This window comes from Aquarana catesbeiana, linkage group LG04 (assembly GCF_042186555.1).
Source record: "Aquarana catesbeiana isolate 2022-GZ linkage group LG04, ASM4218655v1, whole genome shotgun sequence".
Classification (NCBI taxonomy): domain Eukaryota; kingdom Metazoa; phylum Chordata; class Amphibia; order Anura; family Ranidae; genus Aquarana; species Aquarana catesbeiana.
This window is the reverse complement of record NC_133327.1, coordinates 644,116,456-644,135,191: the sequence shown is the minus strand read 5'-3', so window position 1 is coordinate 644,135,191 and position 18,736 is coordinate 644,116,456. Positions and strand designations below refer to the sequence as shown.

The 18,736-nt window shown below is 43.7% G+C and overlaps 1 protein-coding gene across 1 annotated transcript in view; it reads left to right on the top strand.

The window, feature by feature from the left end:
• The window catches only part of SYT14 (synaptotagmin 14), a 400,327-nt gene that overhangs the window by 345,612 nt on the left and 35,979 nt on the right, over positions 1-18,736 (top strand). Inside the window, exon 6 of the mRNA XM_073628430.1 lies at positions 2,203-2,655. Within this exon, the coding sequence (XP_073484531.1) occupies positions 2,203-2,655 (453 nt within the window). The remainder of the gene's footprint in view (positions 1-2,202; positions 2,656-18,736) is intronic.

The following is an 18,736-nucleotide window of genomic DNA, read 5'->3' as shown; positions in this document are numbered from 1 at the left end:
GCATAGTAAGGATGTAAGACAAGTGGAGTTAAAGTGTTGTTTTCCTCTTTACTGCTATTTTATGTGTTTTTCTCTCCCAAATCCTCCCTTCTTGTTATTTATTCCTTCTTTTTGGATTTCCTCATACAGTGATGTATAGTTGCAATCCTTGTTCTTGATCATTTCAGCATGATGTTATATTTTGATATGTAGCTATGTAGTTGAATGACTACCTTGCAGAATGTCTCCAACTTACAAGTCAACCTCAATTGGGCTATTTAATTGGGAAACTATGTGGCAAAAGTAACTTCATGTTGATAAATGTAAAGTTATGCACATGGGGGCTAAAAACATGCATGCATTATACATTGTAGGAGGAGAACCGCTGAGTGAGTAGATGGTGGCGAAGGATCTGGGTGTCCTAGTAGATCATTATTATAAATAATACAGTAAAGGGAGCACGCAAGTGGAGTTTTTGCCATTGACAACCATTCAGGTTCCACATTAATTTTGCAAAAATTGTAAACAGGAATTCTAATTGCTTACTGTGGACAACAAAATATAAAATTTAAGTTTTACTTACAGTGCAATTCTGTATTAGTGTATCTTTATAGCCTAAAGCAGTTTATTGTTTACACTGAGGCTGGATTCACACTTCTTTTGCTGCGTTGCTGTGCCATTCATTCTAAATAGCATCCCAATGCTAAAGGGCAACGCACACCTGTATTGTAGCACACCACCACACTCAGTAGTGCATTGCATTAAAAAAAAAAAAAAAAAAAAAAAATATATATATATATAACCCCTCATTTGACCCAGAACTACTACTCATGTGCTAACCACTTAGCTATTAATATGCCCATTTGTTCATCCTAAAGATATAACAAGCTATGAAGTGGTACAACTAATCAGAAACATTGTAAAGCTAATTTATTTGCCGGGGATTTCCATTAATATGTCTAGTATAAAAATGATTAATGTGTTGAATAGCGTAAAAAAAATATGTAGATTGCCAATGCAGATCTCCTTAAAATGCGAGTGGACTGGATGTCTGTGAGATCAGTGCTTTCTATAATATTGAGCTGGAGCAATTATACAAGACAAGTTAGAATTACTTGGTCACGGTCAGAAGCCTGGAACCCATTAAATAGGCTGTAAGGCAGCTAACCTCAGTGATCATCAGTGGTAGACCCTGTGCCTTTCTCAGTACAGGTGTCAGATTTTTTTTCTTTTTAAATTAACTTGGGTTTTGCCCATTTAGGGCAAAGCAACATGTACAGTAGGTGCTAGTCCCACCCTCAAGCGGCATATGCTTACTTTCCTTTCCCTCCCCTGCGGTGGTACGCCAGCTGGACATGAGCTTACACAGGGCTGACTGTCTCCACCCTCATGTGACAGCAGCAGGCCAACAACAAGCATTGTCATTTGGATGAGACACATGCTCCCCATTACCCAGAAGAAGGCCTTTGATCGCTTCTAAATGTCAAATGGAATGGAAAGGAACAAAGAAAAGGTGAGTATTTGCTGCTGGAGAGACGGGGTTTTAAAGTGCACCTGTTCATTTGCCTGCATGGTTAATGCGCAGGTTCACTTTAAGCCAGAAAAAAAACATGTAACTAATAGACATGTATTATATTTGTAACTGTTTAACAGGTTTATGATACATATATGAACCGTTGTACACAGGCTCCCCTAGTAATGCCAGGGTTACAGCTCTGTTCAAGGTGAAAAACTTGCAATCCTTTTGCACACCAAGATTTCTGCCTGCAACTTTACTAACTGTAAAAACAGCCCTCCTTCTTTCACACCCTGACATTTACTTAATAATTTTTCATTGATTCAGACTTAGTGCCAATCACTCTGCCAGCTGCAAATTCCCTAAGTGACGGTGAATGCCCAGAGGCGCTAACAATAATTTGGGGCCTACTTAACCGTCAAGTTTGACATGTTCTTAGCTAAAGGGGAAATAAAACTCTAATATATTCTATGAATTTCTAAAAGGTTTATTTTCAGGTTTAGCTGCATTGTCTGTGTTACCCTGTTGACAAATTTGTGTAGCTTATTGCTATTTCTACTGTTCTTTCGTTTTTGTTTTTTTTTGAGGTACATCCTTTACAATGTACAAGGAATTTCCATGCCTAAGAATGGTTTTGTTTTTTATTTTTTCTAAAAGATCTAAAAGTAAGACGAATAAATAAATTCATGCATATTTTTCTTCCCTAGGATTTGTCAGCCAGAGGATCATCTTCACAGCTTCCTAAGTCTTTTGATCCGGAGCCAGTAGCTAAATATGGCACATTGGATGTAACTTTTGACTATGATTCACAAGAGCAGAAACTTCTTGTCACAGTGACAGCTGTCACCGACCTGCCCACATACAACAGGACTGGGAATAGTAACTCCTGGCAGGTCCATCTTGTTCTGCTACCCATGAAAAAGCAGAGATCCAAAACAGGGATTCAGAAGGGGCCTTGCCCAGTCTTCTCAGAGGCCTTCAAGTTTAATCACATAGAATCGGAGATGATTGCAAATTATGCCATCCGTTTCAGACTGTACCTGGTACGTCGAATAAAAAAGGAGAGAATTGTGGGGGAAAAGGTTTTCTATTTAACAAAGCTGAACCTTCAAGGAAAACTTTCTGTTCCAGTGCTGCTTGAACCTGCATACAGTCTGTCGGTAAGTACTTATGATTGACCATACATGAGCAGACCTCCCGGGGGGGAGGGGTTGCATTGAGGAGCCCATTCATTTTAAATGGGGTCTGAACACAAGACAATCTTTAACAATGCAACACACAGTACATTTGCATCCCTGTGTTGTTCTGGCTATAGTTCACTGCATATGTACCTTGAGGTGCAATTAAAATTGTATTTTAGTGCATGGATACAGTGTGTTGTGTGAAAGCCCTTATAACTGAGAAGAGAAAGAGGGGTTATATAATTGGCCTTCCTTGGTAGAGGTACTGTTATAAAGCACTGTGTGTTGATTAAAGCCCATCTCTGGCCAAAACATTATATATATATGTGTGTGTGTTTTTATAATTTTTTATTTAGTTTTTAACACACTGGGAGGAGATAGAATTTCCACTTGCAGTAAAAACCCATTTGGTAGAGTTCCCCTTATTTTTTTATCCCTGTGACACCAGAACAAGAGATGAACGTAGGTTGTAATCTTCCCCCACTTTGCTGCATTAAAATGTTTTTGTTGTCTTTTTGGAGAGATTTCTCAGCAGCTTCTGTCTCTGTGTCTTCCTGCCAGTGGAAATAGAATTGAAGGGAAAGTCTCCTCAGTAAAAGATTGAGGACTCCATGGTAGACTTTATACACCAGCCAACATTTTTTGTAAAAAGACAGTGCCTTCTGATCCATACCCCAGAAAAATATGCTCACCCGTCCATGCTCCTTCAATACTGCATATGTCCACTCTTATTGGATGGTTTCAGGGCTTACCCAGGGGGATGATGTCGCTGCTCCCCTCCTCCTACGTAATAGTGCTTGGGCCTGGTAATTGACCACGAGGCCTGAACACTATTGTGTGGGAGAGGTAATTTCCCCCCTGTATACCCAGAAGCCCTACTCTCTTACAACATAGGAGCAAAAGGACTAAACATTAAAAGAGAAGTATGGGATTTTTTTTATCCCATAATCATACTTACCTAGGTGGATGCAGCATCGGTCCGATGCTGCACCTGTCCCCTGCCGACGCTCCGCTGAGAACCGAGCCACCGAACACTGCCTATGGCTCGGTTCTCTCACCTCCCCAAGCGGAGAGCTGCTGCCTGTCAGCAGCTCTTCTGCTCTGCTCCACTCTCATTGTAGAGCTGAGCTGTGGAGGGGCAGGGAGCAACCGTCTCAGACTCTTAGCAACTCGTTGAGAGACTGAGACGCATATTAGTCCAGGCACCTGGCAGATCCAGAGTCGGGATAACACGGTGCCTGAACTGATCTTGGTGACGCCAGCAGAGAGTGGACTTCAGACCACTCTCTCTGCTGAAAACGGGTCACAGGAATGCAAAACAAATTGCACTCCTGTGACCCATAGGAGAAGCCCAGCCGAATGAGCTCAGGCTGGACTTGTCCTTTTAAAATGCAGCAAACATAGTCTATGAAAATGGGTGAAGGAGTGCTAAAAATCTACCTGCAGCTGCAACAACAGGATCCCAGCTCCTGAGAGTGCCTTGTTAATCAGAGGCAAGGAATTGGTTCAGGGGGTCTCTGCAAATGGAGGAGATCACTGCTGATGATTGGCTGGCTCTTTAATGCACTAAGGTCTTAGGTTTAGCATGATCTAAGATTTTGTTTTGATCATGCTGTATTATAACACTTACATTTTTGATACAGGTTCAGCTTAAGAAACTTTATGGCTAATTCAGTATAAAAAAGAGACCTACAAACAGCTATCACAAACAAACAAAAAGATTTCCCAGCACACTTACTGACCAGCCTGAAAAACAACCAAATTGGTCCTGTCTAATGCCCCGTACACACGATCAGATTTTCCGACAACAAATGTTGGATGTTGAACTCGTTGGCGGAAAGTCCGACCATGTGTATGCTCCATCGAACATTTGTTGTCGGACTTTCCGCCAACAAATGTTGGCTAGCAGGTTCTCAAATTTTCCTCCAACAAATTTTTGTTGTCGGACTTTCCGATCGTGTGTACGCAAGTCCGTCGCACAAAAGTCCACTCATGCTCAGAATCATGTACGCTTTGGCAGCGTTTTGCGGGCAGATTTAACCCCTTTTTGGCTGCTAGAGGGGCAGTTTTAATAGCCCCCACCCCCCCATCCCCCGCAGCTCGGTGTGAAAGTTGTCTAAAAACTGAGGTGTTTTTTTTTTTTGCACACATTTGCAAATATATGCGTAAGCTACAGTGCCCACACCAAAGGACCTCTGTATACTGCGGTCCTAACTCTAAATTTCTAGAGCCTCCACAGTAGGAGCAAATATACGAATAGATAAATTAAGGGCAGGTATGCCAGGACGGAGCCCACCCTTCCTTTAAAGGCACAGGGATGCACGTGACGCCCAGCAAGAGCACAATGGCAGCGAAGGCATCCCATGCATCCCTGCACCCAATTCATCCAACTGAACAAAAAACCAAGCACCCCAATCTATAACTGGCCTCTGTAGCAAGGTGCACATGGAAGGGCAATGCACATCAAAAACAAAAGATTTCCCAGCACGCTTACCAACCAGCCTGCAAAACAATCGAATTGGCCCTTTCTAACAGGGTTTACGTTAAAAACAGAGGGTTTTGGAGGCTCTGGAAATTTAGAGTTAGGGCCGCAGTATATCCAGAGGCCCCTTGGCAATGGGCACAGTGGCTTAAGCATATATTTGCAAATGTGTGCAAACAAAACCCTCTGTTTTTAACTTTAACTGTTACACAGTTACAGATTGGGGTGGTTGCCACTTTTTTTTTGTACAGTTCTACAAACTGCTATCTCTTCAGATCTCTTCTGCCACTTTACAGCCTGCTCGCTACAGAAGGATTTCCCTATACATTTAGGACCACGTTAACTGTGGGTTGAGCATACAAAGGGTGTGAAAAAAGATCAACCCAAATTAAACAGTGTTTGGTAAAGCAATTGGGAAATGGACATTCTGGAGTTTTTGAGGTTTTTTTTATTTCATTTTGTATAGAGTAGGGATTTGTTAAAACCTGTGTGTCCCATTCAAGAGACTCCCTTCACTTCCTATCATGTAGACACAGCAGGAAATGAGAGGGGATATCCCCAAAGTAAACCCCTGTTAGGCTGGATTCACATGTATGCGCTTGCATTGCAGGATTTGTTTAGACATATACAGTATCTCACAAAAGTGAGTACACCCCTCCCATTTTTGTAAATATTTTATTCTATCTTTTCATGTGACAACACTGAAGAAATGACACTTTGCTACAATATAAAGTAATAAGTGTATAGCTTGTATAACAGTGTAAATTTGCTGTCCCCTCAAAATAACTCAACACACAGCCATCAATGTCTAAACCGCTGGCAACAAAAGTGAGTACACCTCTAACTGTCCAAATTGGGACCAATTAGCCATTTTCCCTCCCCCGGTGTCATGTGACTCATTAGTATTAGAAGGTCTCAGGTGTGAATGGGGAGCAGGTGTGTTTAAATTTGGTGTTTTCGCTCTCACTCTCATACTGGTCACTGGAAGTTCAACATGGCACCTCATGGCAAAGAACTCTCTGAGGATCTAAAAATAGAATTGTTGCTCTATATAAAGATGGCCCAATCTATAAGAAGATTGCCAAGACCCTGAAACTGAGCTGCAGCACGGTGGCCAAGACCATACAGCGATTTAACAGGACAGGTTCCACTCAGAACAGGCCTCACCATGGTCAACCAAAGAAGTTGAGTGCATGTGCTCAGCGTCATATCCAGAGGTTGTCTTTGGGAAATAGACATATGAGTGCTGCCAGCATTGCTGCAGAGGTTGAAGGGGTGGGGGGTCAGCCTGTCGGTGCTCAGACCATATGCGGCACATTGCATCAAATTGGTCTGCATGGCTTTCGCCCCAGAAGGAAGTCTCTTCTAAAGATGATGAACAAGAAAGCCTGCAAAAAGTTTGCTGAAGACAAGCAGACTAAGGACTTGGATTACTGGAACCACGTCCTCTGGTCTGATGAGACCAAGATAAACTTATTTGGTTCAGATGGTGACAAGCGTGTGTGGCGTCAACCAGGTGAGAAGTACAAAGACAAGTGTGTCTTGCCTACAGTCAAGCATTTTGGTGGGAGTGTCATGGTCTGGGGCTGCATGAGTACTGCCGGCACTGGGAAGCTACAGTTCATTGAGGGAACCATGAATGCCAACATGTACTGTGATATACTGAAACAGAGCATGATCCCCTCCCTCCGGAGACTGGGCCGCAGAGCAGTTTTCCAACATGATAACGACCCCAAACACACCTCCAAAATTACCACTGCCTTGCTAAAGAGCTGAGGGTAAAGGTGATGGTCTGGCCAATCATGTCACCAGACCTAAACCCTATTGAGCATCTGTGGGGCATCCTCAAATGGAAGGTGGAGGAGTGCAAGGTCTCCAACATCCACCAGCTCTGTGATGTCATCATGGAGGAGTGGAAGAGGACTCCAGTGGCAACCTGTGAAGCTCTGGTGAACTCCACGCCCAAGAGGGTTAAGGCAGTGCTGGAAAATAATGGTGGCCACACATATTAAAACTTTGGGCCCAATTTGGACATTTTCACTTAGGGGTGTACTCACTTTTTTTGCCAGCGGTTTAGACATTAATGGCTGTGTGTTGAGTTATTTTGAGGGGACATAAAATTTACACTGTTATACAAGCTGTACACTCACTACTTTACATTGTAGCAAAGTGTCATTTCTTCAGTGTTGTCACATGAAAAGATAGAATAAAATATTTACAAAAATGGGAGGGGTGTACTCACTTTTGTGAGATACTGTATGCAGCACATTAGTATGCCATTTGTATCTAGCGCTCTAAACTTTTTTTTTATGGCCAATGCATGGTGAAACTACATAAATAAAAAACAATGGCAAACTTTTGCACATGTTAACACACACTAAAATGCATGCATTAAAACCAAAAAAGCATGAATGAACCCTAAGACAATTGGCACCCGTACAAGTGTCTTTATTCAAAAACTTCCCTTCTGTTTCTGTTCTGGGGACAATTCAAAATTTTGAATGTTTTTTTTTTTTTAAAGTGGTTGGAAACCCTTACATATACCCAGTGAAGTGACTGGCCTTAGGTAATACGAAGAGATTAAACAAATCCCCCTACGTAAGGTTTACCTGTTTATCTACAGCGGTCTTTCCCATACATCCATTCACAGTGCAGAATTTACAGAGGATTTCTCAGCACTGAAAAGCAGGGGGCGAAAAGATGAAGTTGCATCAGTGAGGACAGCTCTGAAAGCTGAACGGAGGGAAGGGACCCCCCCCCCCCCCTTCCTACAGGAAAAGAGCTGAGACTGTCAATCAGCTGAAGATCCCTCCCTGTCACCATTTTTCTCTTGGTGTCAGGAAAACTTGTCAGAAGTGACTCACGCTGATAGCAGAGGAGGAAGCAGCAAACACTGAAACTTAGTACTGTGTACTGAGACAAGTACACACTATAGAGGGATTTTTTTTTCTCAACAGTGCAATGTGCGGCACATTTGTTCTGGTGCCCTGAAGTGCATTGTAGCACATGAGTAGCTTGCAATGGATTGCATTGAGCTTGGTGAATTATCTGTTGTATTGACAGACTGGCTACTGAAGAAATTTCACAGGAAAATTGCACAAGAAAAAAAGGGGAGAGTGGTGAGAAAGGTTAAAGCAGAGCTAGGCTATACCTGAGCACCACAAACTGAATACGCTATGTAATTCATTTTTAACCACTTGACCTCCGGAAGATTTACCCCCCTTCATGATCAGGCCATTTTCTGCTTTTTGGCACTTTTACTTTAACTGACAATTGCACGGTCATGCAACACTGTACACAAATGGAATTTATATCATTTTTTCCCCCACAAATAGAGCTTTTTTTTGGTGGTATTTGATCACCACTGGTTTTGTTATTTTTTACACTATAAACAGAAAAAGACGGGAAAATTTTTTTTTGCTATTAAACATATTCAATAAAAAAAAAGTAGCCACTCTGCTGCCGTATAACTGTTATGCGGTCAGCAAGCAGTTGATATGCAAAGCAAAGTCACCCATTAATCCATGTCTCTGTGGTTTATTTTGTTGAGAAATTACTTTAAACCCCCCCCCCAAGCTTTACTAGTCATGGCCATCTCGAGTAAGGGCAGATGAATCACACAGAATTTACTTCCTGGTATCTATCTGCCCTTAGCTCAGGCATGCAGGTTGAAAGGTGTGCTTAGCTGAGAAAGCACCACTTCTCCAGATGAAGACTTCTGAGATGTATGGCATCATTTTGGCCTAGACCAGAAACCAGGAAGTAACTAAAGAAAAGTAAAAAAAAGAAAAACTAAAACAAATCTATTATACCTTTCTATCCATTTACTAAGGTTAGCAGCATAAGGATTAAAAATAGTTAATGTTAATTGAGTAACTTCAGTTCCACTTTAACATAGATATTCTGTAAAGAAATACATTGCACATATCCTTATTTTTTATAGGTTTTTATTGGCGGTTTGTATCCTGGTCAATGTAGAAGAGCCCCATCTGGTCTCAGACAAGGGAGTAGTTTAGTCATGCTGTTCATTTGTTTAAAAAAAGATTATAGTGAAACTGAAGTCCCGCGACATGCAATATCTCTTCTGCAATAAAATGCCCCTACCTGCCTTCTTGCTGTCCTCTCCCACACTGTAAACTGAGCTGTGCGCTTACAGTGCCAGAATGACCGCCTCCTGCACATGCGTGACCTCATCCCGCACCAGCCAATGAAGACAGCTGAAGACCAACACACAGGAGAAGATGCCAGCACTAGCGAGGGACCAAAGTGAGTATTACCCCTTTAGTTCCGCTTCAAAGTGATTGTAATGGTAAAAATTAAATAAATAAATAAATAACAAACATGTCTATACCTGCCTGCTCTGTGTGATTGAATTACACAGAGCGGCTGCAAATCTCCTATTCTGTTGTCCCCCCACCAGCGCTCCTGGCCCCTCCTCCCTGTACAGTGCCCCCACAGGAAACTGCTTCCTATGGGGGCTCTCGTGTGTGCTTGCACCTGAGCCCCTCCATTGACACAGACATCGGGACTCAGCCCCGCCCTCCACTCCCTCATCACTGGCTTTGATTGACAGCTCCAAGTGCCCCAGCAAAGCCAGTGAGACCCGGAAGTGAGGCGAGAGAAGAGCTGCAGGTGTGCACAGCGCTGGATTGAATGAGGGCTCAGGTAAGTAAAAGGGGGGTGGGGGATGCTGATACCTAAACATTACCTTACCCTAATTCAAGGAATGCATTAAAGTGATTGAAAAGTCTAATTTTTTTCCTATAAAAATAACAAGCATGTTATACTTACCTGCTCTATGCAGTTAATTTTGCACAGAGCAGCCCGGATCCTCCTCTTCTCGGGTCCCTCTTTGGTGCTCCTGGCCCCTCTCTCCTGTTGAGTGCCCCCACTGCAAGCAGCTTGCTATGGGGGCACCCAAGCCGAGTCACAGCTCCCTGTGTCCATTCAGACACAGAGCCCTGACCCAGCCCCCTCCCCTCTCTCTCTCCTGATTGGCTAGCTGACTTTGACAGCAGCAGGAGCAAATGGCGCCACTGCTGTGTCTCAGCCAATCAGGAGGGAGAATCTCCGATGGGTGAGACACTCATGGACATCGCTGGACAGAGAGGGACCTCAGGTAAGTATAAGGGGGGCTGGGGGGGGGGGGGGCTGCTGCACACAGAAGGCTTTTTAACTTCATGCATAGAATGCATGAAGATAAAACACCTTCTGCCTTTACAACCACTTTAAAGTAAAAAAAAGTTTAGACTTTACAACCACTTTAAATTGTATGACTGTCTCCCCCTCTACCCACAATATCTGCAGAGGGTGGACAACCCCTTAAACATTCTAAAAAGCCTCATTTATTTATTTTTATCACCTAAGTGTCAGGTATTCCCAGCATGAAATATAACAGCATCTGGATTCAGTAACAGCCACTGCACAAGGATTATCTAGAAGCAATAAGTAAAAATAAAAAATCTCATTATTGTCCTTCAGTAAATACATTCTGTATTTTCAGAAGTCACAATCCTGTGTCAATAAATGAAAATCTAATTTGCATTTCAAAATTATGTCTGGAGCAAAACTAGTGTGTAACTGATTAGGCAAAGGCAAACAACACGAGCTCTCAGAAGCCTTCGGAGCCTCCGCAGTGCTCTATTACAGGCAGATATTGTGCGTCTGTCCAGAAAGCACCACTGATGCAATTAGAACACAACCTGCATTGCTGAGAGGCAATAAGACGATTAACTGAGTATCTACAAGACTGAATAATCTCAAAACAAAGCGGATGATGATATAAGACAGGGGTAGGCAACCACCGGGACTGGTGCCACCAGCGGCACTCGAAGCCTCTTTTGCCGGCACTCGACTCCCTCCCCATTAGAGAGCAGTGCAGGGAAGTGTCAGTGAAACACTGATGCATTCCAATTTCAGAATTCCCCATGCCGCACCTGCACTGAGGGGGAGGCACATTAGATGGGAAACATTGTTTGATTCTCTAACTTTGCTGTAGCTGCGATCGTCAGCTTTTGTGATAGGGCGGCACACTGGTGTAGTGGGTAGTACTGTCACCTAGCAGTAAAAAGAGTCGCTGGTTTGAATCCCAACCACGACACTACCTGCCTGGAGTTTGCATGTTCTCCCTGTGCCTGCGTGGGTTTCCTCCAGGTACTCCGGTTTCCTCCCACACTACAAAGACATGCTGGTAGGTTAATTGGCTTCTGTTCAAAAATTGGCCCTAGTATATGAATGTGAGTTGGGGACCTTGGATTGTGGGCTCCTTGAGGGTAGGGACCGATGTGAGTGTGTACTCACTCAGGTTGAACTGGATGGACTGGTGTCTTTATTCAACCTTACTAACTATGTAACTATGTAAGAGATTGGGTGCAGTTCTGCTGGGGTGGGGGGGGGGGGGGTGCAGTCCCTGTTTCCAGGAAGACATTGGCCACTGCTAAACCAATCACAGTCCTGCTAGCCCCGCCCACCATCTGGAGGAAAATGACTCGCTTGGTTGCCACTACCAATCTCTGAAAGAAGGGATTTCACTGTGATTGGGAAAACCACAATCAGGTGACAGTTTCTGGAATTACTGTTGAGCTTCTGGGAACTTTGATGAAATTATTTCTGAACCTTTGAGTCCCTTACTACTGAACCCTGGCATACTGTGTCCCTTTAAGCTACAGCCAGTATTCAGCGCAATGAAAATCACACCCAACTTTTGCTGCGGCACTTCACGCCACACTTTTCTTCAGCTGCGGGGGGCCCAACTTATGATCCTGCACACAGGCCCACTGCTTTTAGAAAATGCCCCTGACCTGAGCTCATCATTGCGCATCCATTCCAGATGCTTGTATGTGACATCACATACAAGCACATGGTCTGGATGCAAAAGGTGAATCAGCAGGATGAGTGTGCCAGGACAGGTAGATGTGTCTCATCTCTGCTTCCTTTTACCACTCTGCATATTATAGATGAGAAAAGGGTACATCGGTGGAGCAGATGAGCAGGAGGATACAGTGCTGGGGAAAATGAGTAGGAGGGGTTCAGAGGTGGGACAGAAGAGCAGGAGGGTACAGTGGTGGGGAAAATGAGCAGGAGGGTTTCAGAGGTGGGACAGAAGAGCAGGAGGGTACAGTGGTGGGGAAAATGAGCAGGAGGGTTTCAGAGGTAGGACAGAAGAGCAGGAAGTTACAGCGGTGGGGCAGATGTGCAGGGAGGTACAGTGGTGGAAGAGGTAAGAAGGGGGTTCAGCAGTGGGACAGAAAAGAGCAAGGGGAGTACAGTGATGGGGCAGATGAGCAGGAGGGGTTCAGTGGTAGGACAGAAAAGCAGGTGGGTAGAGCAGTGGGGCAGATGTGAAAGGAGGTGTATTGGTGAGACAGATGAGCAGGGGGTTACAGTGGTGGGGCAGGAGAGCAGAGGGAACAGAGGTGAGACAGATGTGCAGGAGGAACATTGGTGGGGCAGATGGGAAAGCGGGTTACAGTGGTGGGGCAGATGAGCAGATAAGTTCAGTGTTAGGACAGATGAGAAGGTGATTCAGTAGTGAGACAGAAGAGCATGGGAATACGGTGGTGGAGCAGATGTGCAGGGAGGTACAGTGGTGGGGCAGATGAGAAAAGGGGTACATCGATGGGGCAGATGAGCAGGGGGTTACAGTGGTGGGGCAGATGTGCAGGAGGTACAGTGGTGGGAGGGATGAGAAGGGAGTTCAGCGGTGGGACAGAAAAGCAGGGGGGTATATTGATGGGGCAGATGAGCAGGGGGTTACAGCTGTGGGAAAGATGAGCAGGGGGTTCAGTGTTGGGGCAGATGAGAAGGGGGTTCAGCAGTGTGACAGAAGAGCAAGGGGGTACAGCAGTGGGGCAGATGTGAAAGGAAGTGCATTGGTGGGACAGATGAGCAGGGGGTTACAATGGTTGGGCAGAAGAGCAAGGGGTACAGAGGTGGTGTGAATGTGCAGGAATTGGGGTGGTTCAGAGGTGTGAAGGTGCAGAATGTTAATTTCTCAATACTAATTTAGTAGTTTAACCACTTCAGCCCCAGAAGGATTTGCCCCCTTCCTGACCAGAGCACTTTTTGTGATTCGTCACTGCGTCACTTTAACTGACAATTGTGCGGTCGTGCAACGTTGTACCCAAAAAAAATTGACATCTTTTTTTCCCCACAAATAGAGCTTTCTTTTGGTGGTATTTGATCTCATCTGCAGTTATTATTTTTTGTGCTATAAACAAAAAAAGAGCGTCAATTTTGGGAAAAAAAGCAATATTTTTTACTTTTTGCTATAATAAATATCCAAAAATATATAAAGAAAATGTTTTTCCTCAGTTTAGGCCGATATGTATTCTTCTACATATTTTTGGTAAAAAATAATAGGGGATCGTTTTATGGCATTTTTGTTATTATTTTTTTTTATTAGTAATGGCGGCGATCTGCGATTTTTATTGTGACTGCGACATGGCGGACACATCGGACACTTTTGACACTATTTTGGGACCGTTGTCATTTAAACAGTCATCAGTGCTATAAAAATGCACTGGTTACTGTGTAAATGACACTGGCAGTGAAGGGGTTAACCACTAGGGGGCGATGAAGGGCTTAAGTGTGTCCTAGGGAGTGCTTCTAATGCCCCGTACACATGGTCAGATTTTCCGACGGAAAATGTTTGATGGGAGCTTGTTGTCGGAAATTCAGACCGTGTGTAGGCTCCATCGGACATTTTCCATCGGAATTTCCATCACACAAAATCCGTTGTTGTAAATTCCGATTGTGTGTACACAATTCCACGCATGCTCGGAATCAAGCAGAAGAGCCGCACTGGCTGTTGAACTTCATTTTTCTTGGCTTGTTGTACGTGTTGTACGTCACCGCGTTCTGGATGTTCGGAATTTCCGACAAGATTTGTGTGACCGTGTGTATGCAAGACAAGTGTGAGCCAACATCCATCGGAAAAAATCCATGGGTTTTGTTGTCGGAATGTCCGATCGTGTGTACGCGGCATAACTGTGGTAGGGATGGGCTTAAACATACACGACAGTGATCACTGCTCTCGATGACAGAGAGCAGTGATCTCTGTCATGTCACTAGACAGAACAGGGAAATGCTTTGTTTACAAAGGCATCTCCCCGTTCTACCTCTCCGTGACACGATCACGGGCACCCGGCGGACATCGATTCCGCGGGACCCGCGGTCATGGTCACGGAGAACGTGGCGTGCGCGCAGTGCCGCTTCTTAAAGAGGACGTACCTGTACGCCCTTTTGCCCACCCGTGCCATTCTGCTGACGTATATCGTCGTGCAGCAGTCGGGAAGCGGTTAAAGCATTTACTTTATAAAAAAATCCTTTTCGTGATTGAGAATGTGAAGTTGACATTTTTTTGTAATAAAACCGGCACGCTCAATTTCTTTGAAAACATTTTTCGGCACACTGTGCTCAAAAGGTTGCCTACCCCTAATATATGATATAGTTGTAACACAGCATGATGTTCTACAGCTCAGAACAATATCTAAAAATACTGTTTTGATATGACAGCAATGTAGGACTACCCCAGGCAGACTTAGTAATAAATATGTAAAGTGTACAGTAACTGTTTTTCTCTTTGCTTTTTTTAGTTTACCTGTGCAGTTTTTGCATAGTGGCCTGCTTGTGTAGATTTCAACCAATATTTTATACAGAATAATTTATTGATCCCAAAGGGAAATTGGGAAATTGTTACGACACAGACACACTTAACACAAGATCACAAGAATAGACTGAACAAGATGAAAAAAATTTACCAATAACAGCCATTAACACCAAATAACTAAATTAAAACTACACTACAAATAAAACATCCATACAATTAAAATACAACATAGAATTAATAACACAGAGTAAAATAACAAGCAAACTACCAAATACAAATAAAACACAACTTTCTCTAAACTACCCCAGATAATAGCCAACACAATACCAACATACTATAAAAACAACACAAAAACCTAATCATAAACAACCAGAATTAAATCTTCACCTCCAGCCCTCACAGAAAATAATTTTATATCTTGATTGGCACAATCTGTCACTGATGGTATTCCTCAGACTGACCAGGGTTTTGTGGAGTGGGTGGGAGGAGTTGTCCAAGATAGAACATAACTTAAACAATATTCTCCTCTCCAACACTTTTGTAAAAGACTCCAATTCCAACAACATCACTGGCCTTGCGAATCAGTTTGTTGAGTCTGTTGGTGTCGAACACCCTAAGCCTGCTTCCCCAGCATGTCACTGCATACAGGAGAGCACTGGCTACCACAGACTCATAAAACATCTTCAGCATTGTCTGGCAGATGTTAAAGGACCTCAGTCTCCTCAAAAAGTAGAGGCTCTGACCCTTCCTATAGAGCACCTCAGTGTTCTTGCTCCAGTCCAGCTTATTATCTGTGTGCACCCCCAGATACTTGTAACTCTCTACTACCTGCACATCTACTCCTTGGATAGAGATTGGGGTCACTGGTGGCTTCCTCTTTCTGAAATCCACAACCAGCTCCTTTGTCTTTGTCACATTTAGATACAGATGATTAACCTCACACCACATGACAACCTCACAGATGACACATGACATGGTTGTCCACCAAGGACCTATACTCAGTCTCTTCCCCATCCCTGATACATCCCACTACTGCAGAGTCATCAGAAAACTTCTGAAGATGGCAAGACTCTGTCTGGTAGCTGAAATCAGTGGTGTAGACAGTAAAAAGAAAGGTAGAGAGAACTGTCCCCTATGGAACCCCAATATTGCTGATCACCCTATCTGAAACACAGTCTTACAAATGCACATACTGCGGTCTTCCTGACAGGTAGTCTACAATCCATGACACAAGGGAAAACTCAACCTGTATTGCTGCTAGCTTTTCACCCAAAATATCCAGCCTGATCGTATCAGAAGCACTGGAGAAGTCAAAAAACATGATCCTCACATTGCTTGCTGACTTATCCAGGTATAAAAAGTGAAACCGTTAATTATTACTGAACTCTGGGATAAGCATATATTATCTAAATACAAGAGTTGCTCTTTCCTGAATCTTGGTGTGCTTTGTGTATTTCTTCCAGATCTGTGCAGTAATCCAGTGTGAGACTTTTCCTCTGTGCAGGAGCATCCTGCAATACAGACCGCTCACTGCTGCTCTCTTTCCTTGTGCAAAGTGACTGGTCTTGTCTCCACCCCCTCCTGTAATTTTCTGCAAACATTCTGTAGTGGATGGAGTCTCCTGGGTGCTTCCCACAGCTCTTCTCTGCATTGTACATAGTACTTGCTACTTTTGCAAGGTGATATATGGGTTTGCAAAGGCACACAAAGTGGATTTACAGTATATCCTTTGTAGCTACTGAAGGATATATTTATATAAAAGGGTTAATGCCTGGCGTTCTGTTTTAAAGGGTAACTCCACTTTTTTGGAAAAAAAAAATTGCAAACTAAAGAAAATAATATAGCATATACATAGAGCTATGGCCAAAAATATTGGCACCCCTGCATTTTTGTTGCAACATTTGTAATTGCAACAATTTTCTGCACAAAGTGGTGCATTGTCTGACAGAAATGCAGGGGTTCCAATATTTTTGGCCATGACTGTATGTGACACAAGTTATATTGTAATTGAATGTTATTAAAAATTCCCTTTCCTTTTCAACCCGCAGCGCTGTAATTTTCTGTAAAATGCAATATGGCAACCTGGAAGCATTCTAAACACAGATGCTGCACAGAACGCCCCCCCAGAAATATCATTTCCTGTTGGTGTTTTTGGCTTACTGATTTTCCCAGAAGTCTGCAAGATACAAATCAGATTTTGAGCATCCCCTGTAACAAAAATGTTATTATTGGTGAAATACTCTCAAAAGGGAAATCACATCTAAAGGAATGCAGACCCTGCCAATTTCCTTTATTAGAGCCCTGCAGATGCAGCAGCTGATTGATAATTATAAAATTACTCCGATACAGATTCACTCAGCACATGGACACAGGCAAACAATATCGCAACACACCTCAATGCACAAAAACGCATTGTAGGGCACGGTGTTATGGTCTGAATGAGCCCTCCCCATACTAACCTTTATACACAATTCATACCTATATAAGACTTGGGGCCAGTGGTGGCCCGTCCCTTAGGGGTGCACGGGTGTCGCCCCCCCATCCATGGGTTCGGCCCCCTGAACTACATGCAGGGCGCCAGACCATGGACTCCAATGGGGGGGATGTGTGTTTTTTTTTTTAAGGACGTAATTGGAAATAGAGGCTCTAATAGGTTTAAAAAAAGGGTGGGCTCGGGCGCAGAACACTGCGATCCGAGCCCACCCAGTTGTGTGACAAGAGCAAATGAATATTCGCTATTGCCACACTGATCCTCCTCCCCGGCCAATCAGGAAGCGGGTCCTGAGACCCGTCACCTCATTGGATGAAAGGACAGGCGATCCTATTGGACGCCTAGGAGGAGGAGGGAGGAGATGCACGTCAGAAGCTACCGTGATGCAGAGGAGAGGAGACGCAATAGAAGCCATCGTCCGTAGGAGCGCTGCCTGCCTGCAAGCTAGATGGGGTAAGTGCAGGGCTGGATGACCGACCAACCAACTGACTGACTGACAGGGATTGGGGGAATGTGTGTGTTTGCCACCGACCGACAAGGGGTGGTTGTGTGCCACGCCCCCCCCCCCCCCCCCAAAAAAAACAGCCGCCACTGATTAGGGCTTATGCATACCAACCCTTGTGTTACAATGCAGCAGCTGGTGTGCAGTGGGATAACTGCAGTGCCGATACACCAATTGTGGTGCACTTTATTTTTAAGCAAACTTTTTTGAGATGCCACACAGAGACATTTTATTAAGTTCTATTGGCCAGTGCAATTTTGTGGATCACCTCGCACTGTGCTGCGCTTGGCCTGTCGTACTTCATTCATTTCAATATATTTATTTTAGTAGAATTACAGAATTAGAAGTAGAATGACAAGAGATTGAGCAGACACATATCAGTACAGAAGACATGAGTTCACTAAACACTGTTGCACTTTCTTTCAGCATACACCACCACAACATGGTATTGTGAACTGGCCACATAGGAGATGAAACATTTTGCCTTGTCGTTCGGTGGGACTGCTCTGAAATAGCCCCCCATGCAGTCCTATCACAACTGGTGTGAATGGGCCCTTAAAGTTTTATCTAAAGACAAAACGTTTTTGAATTGAGCACAGAAAGGGTTAGAACTTCTGTCAGGCTTTTATTGTTTCTGGCTCCCTGTTTCAGAGATTTACTGTGTCTATTTGAAAATCAGGGCCCGCTTACACTATGATGTTGCAGTGATACACATGTGTTGCAATGTATGTTACATGTTTTGCTGTGCCGCAGAGCCATTCAATGCACTAAGGCAATGCAACTGGGTTGCAGCACATGGTAACGCATGTTGGTGCATTGCATTGCAAAAAAAGGGTCACATCCGGTTTTCGGCACATCAGGGTGAGTTGGCAGCCCTTTCTTTTCAATGGCAAAAAGAAATGGGGGTGGGGATTTTTGAGGGTGCAAAATACCGTCACATGTATTCAATAAAAAATATTTTATTTTTGTTTTAAA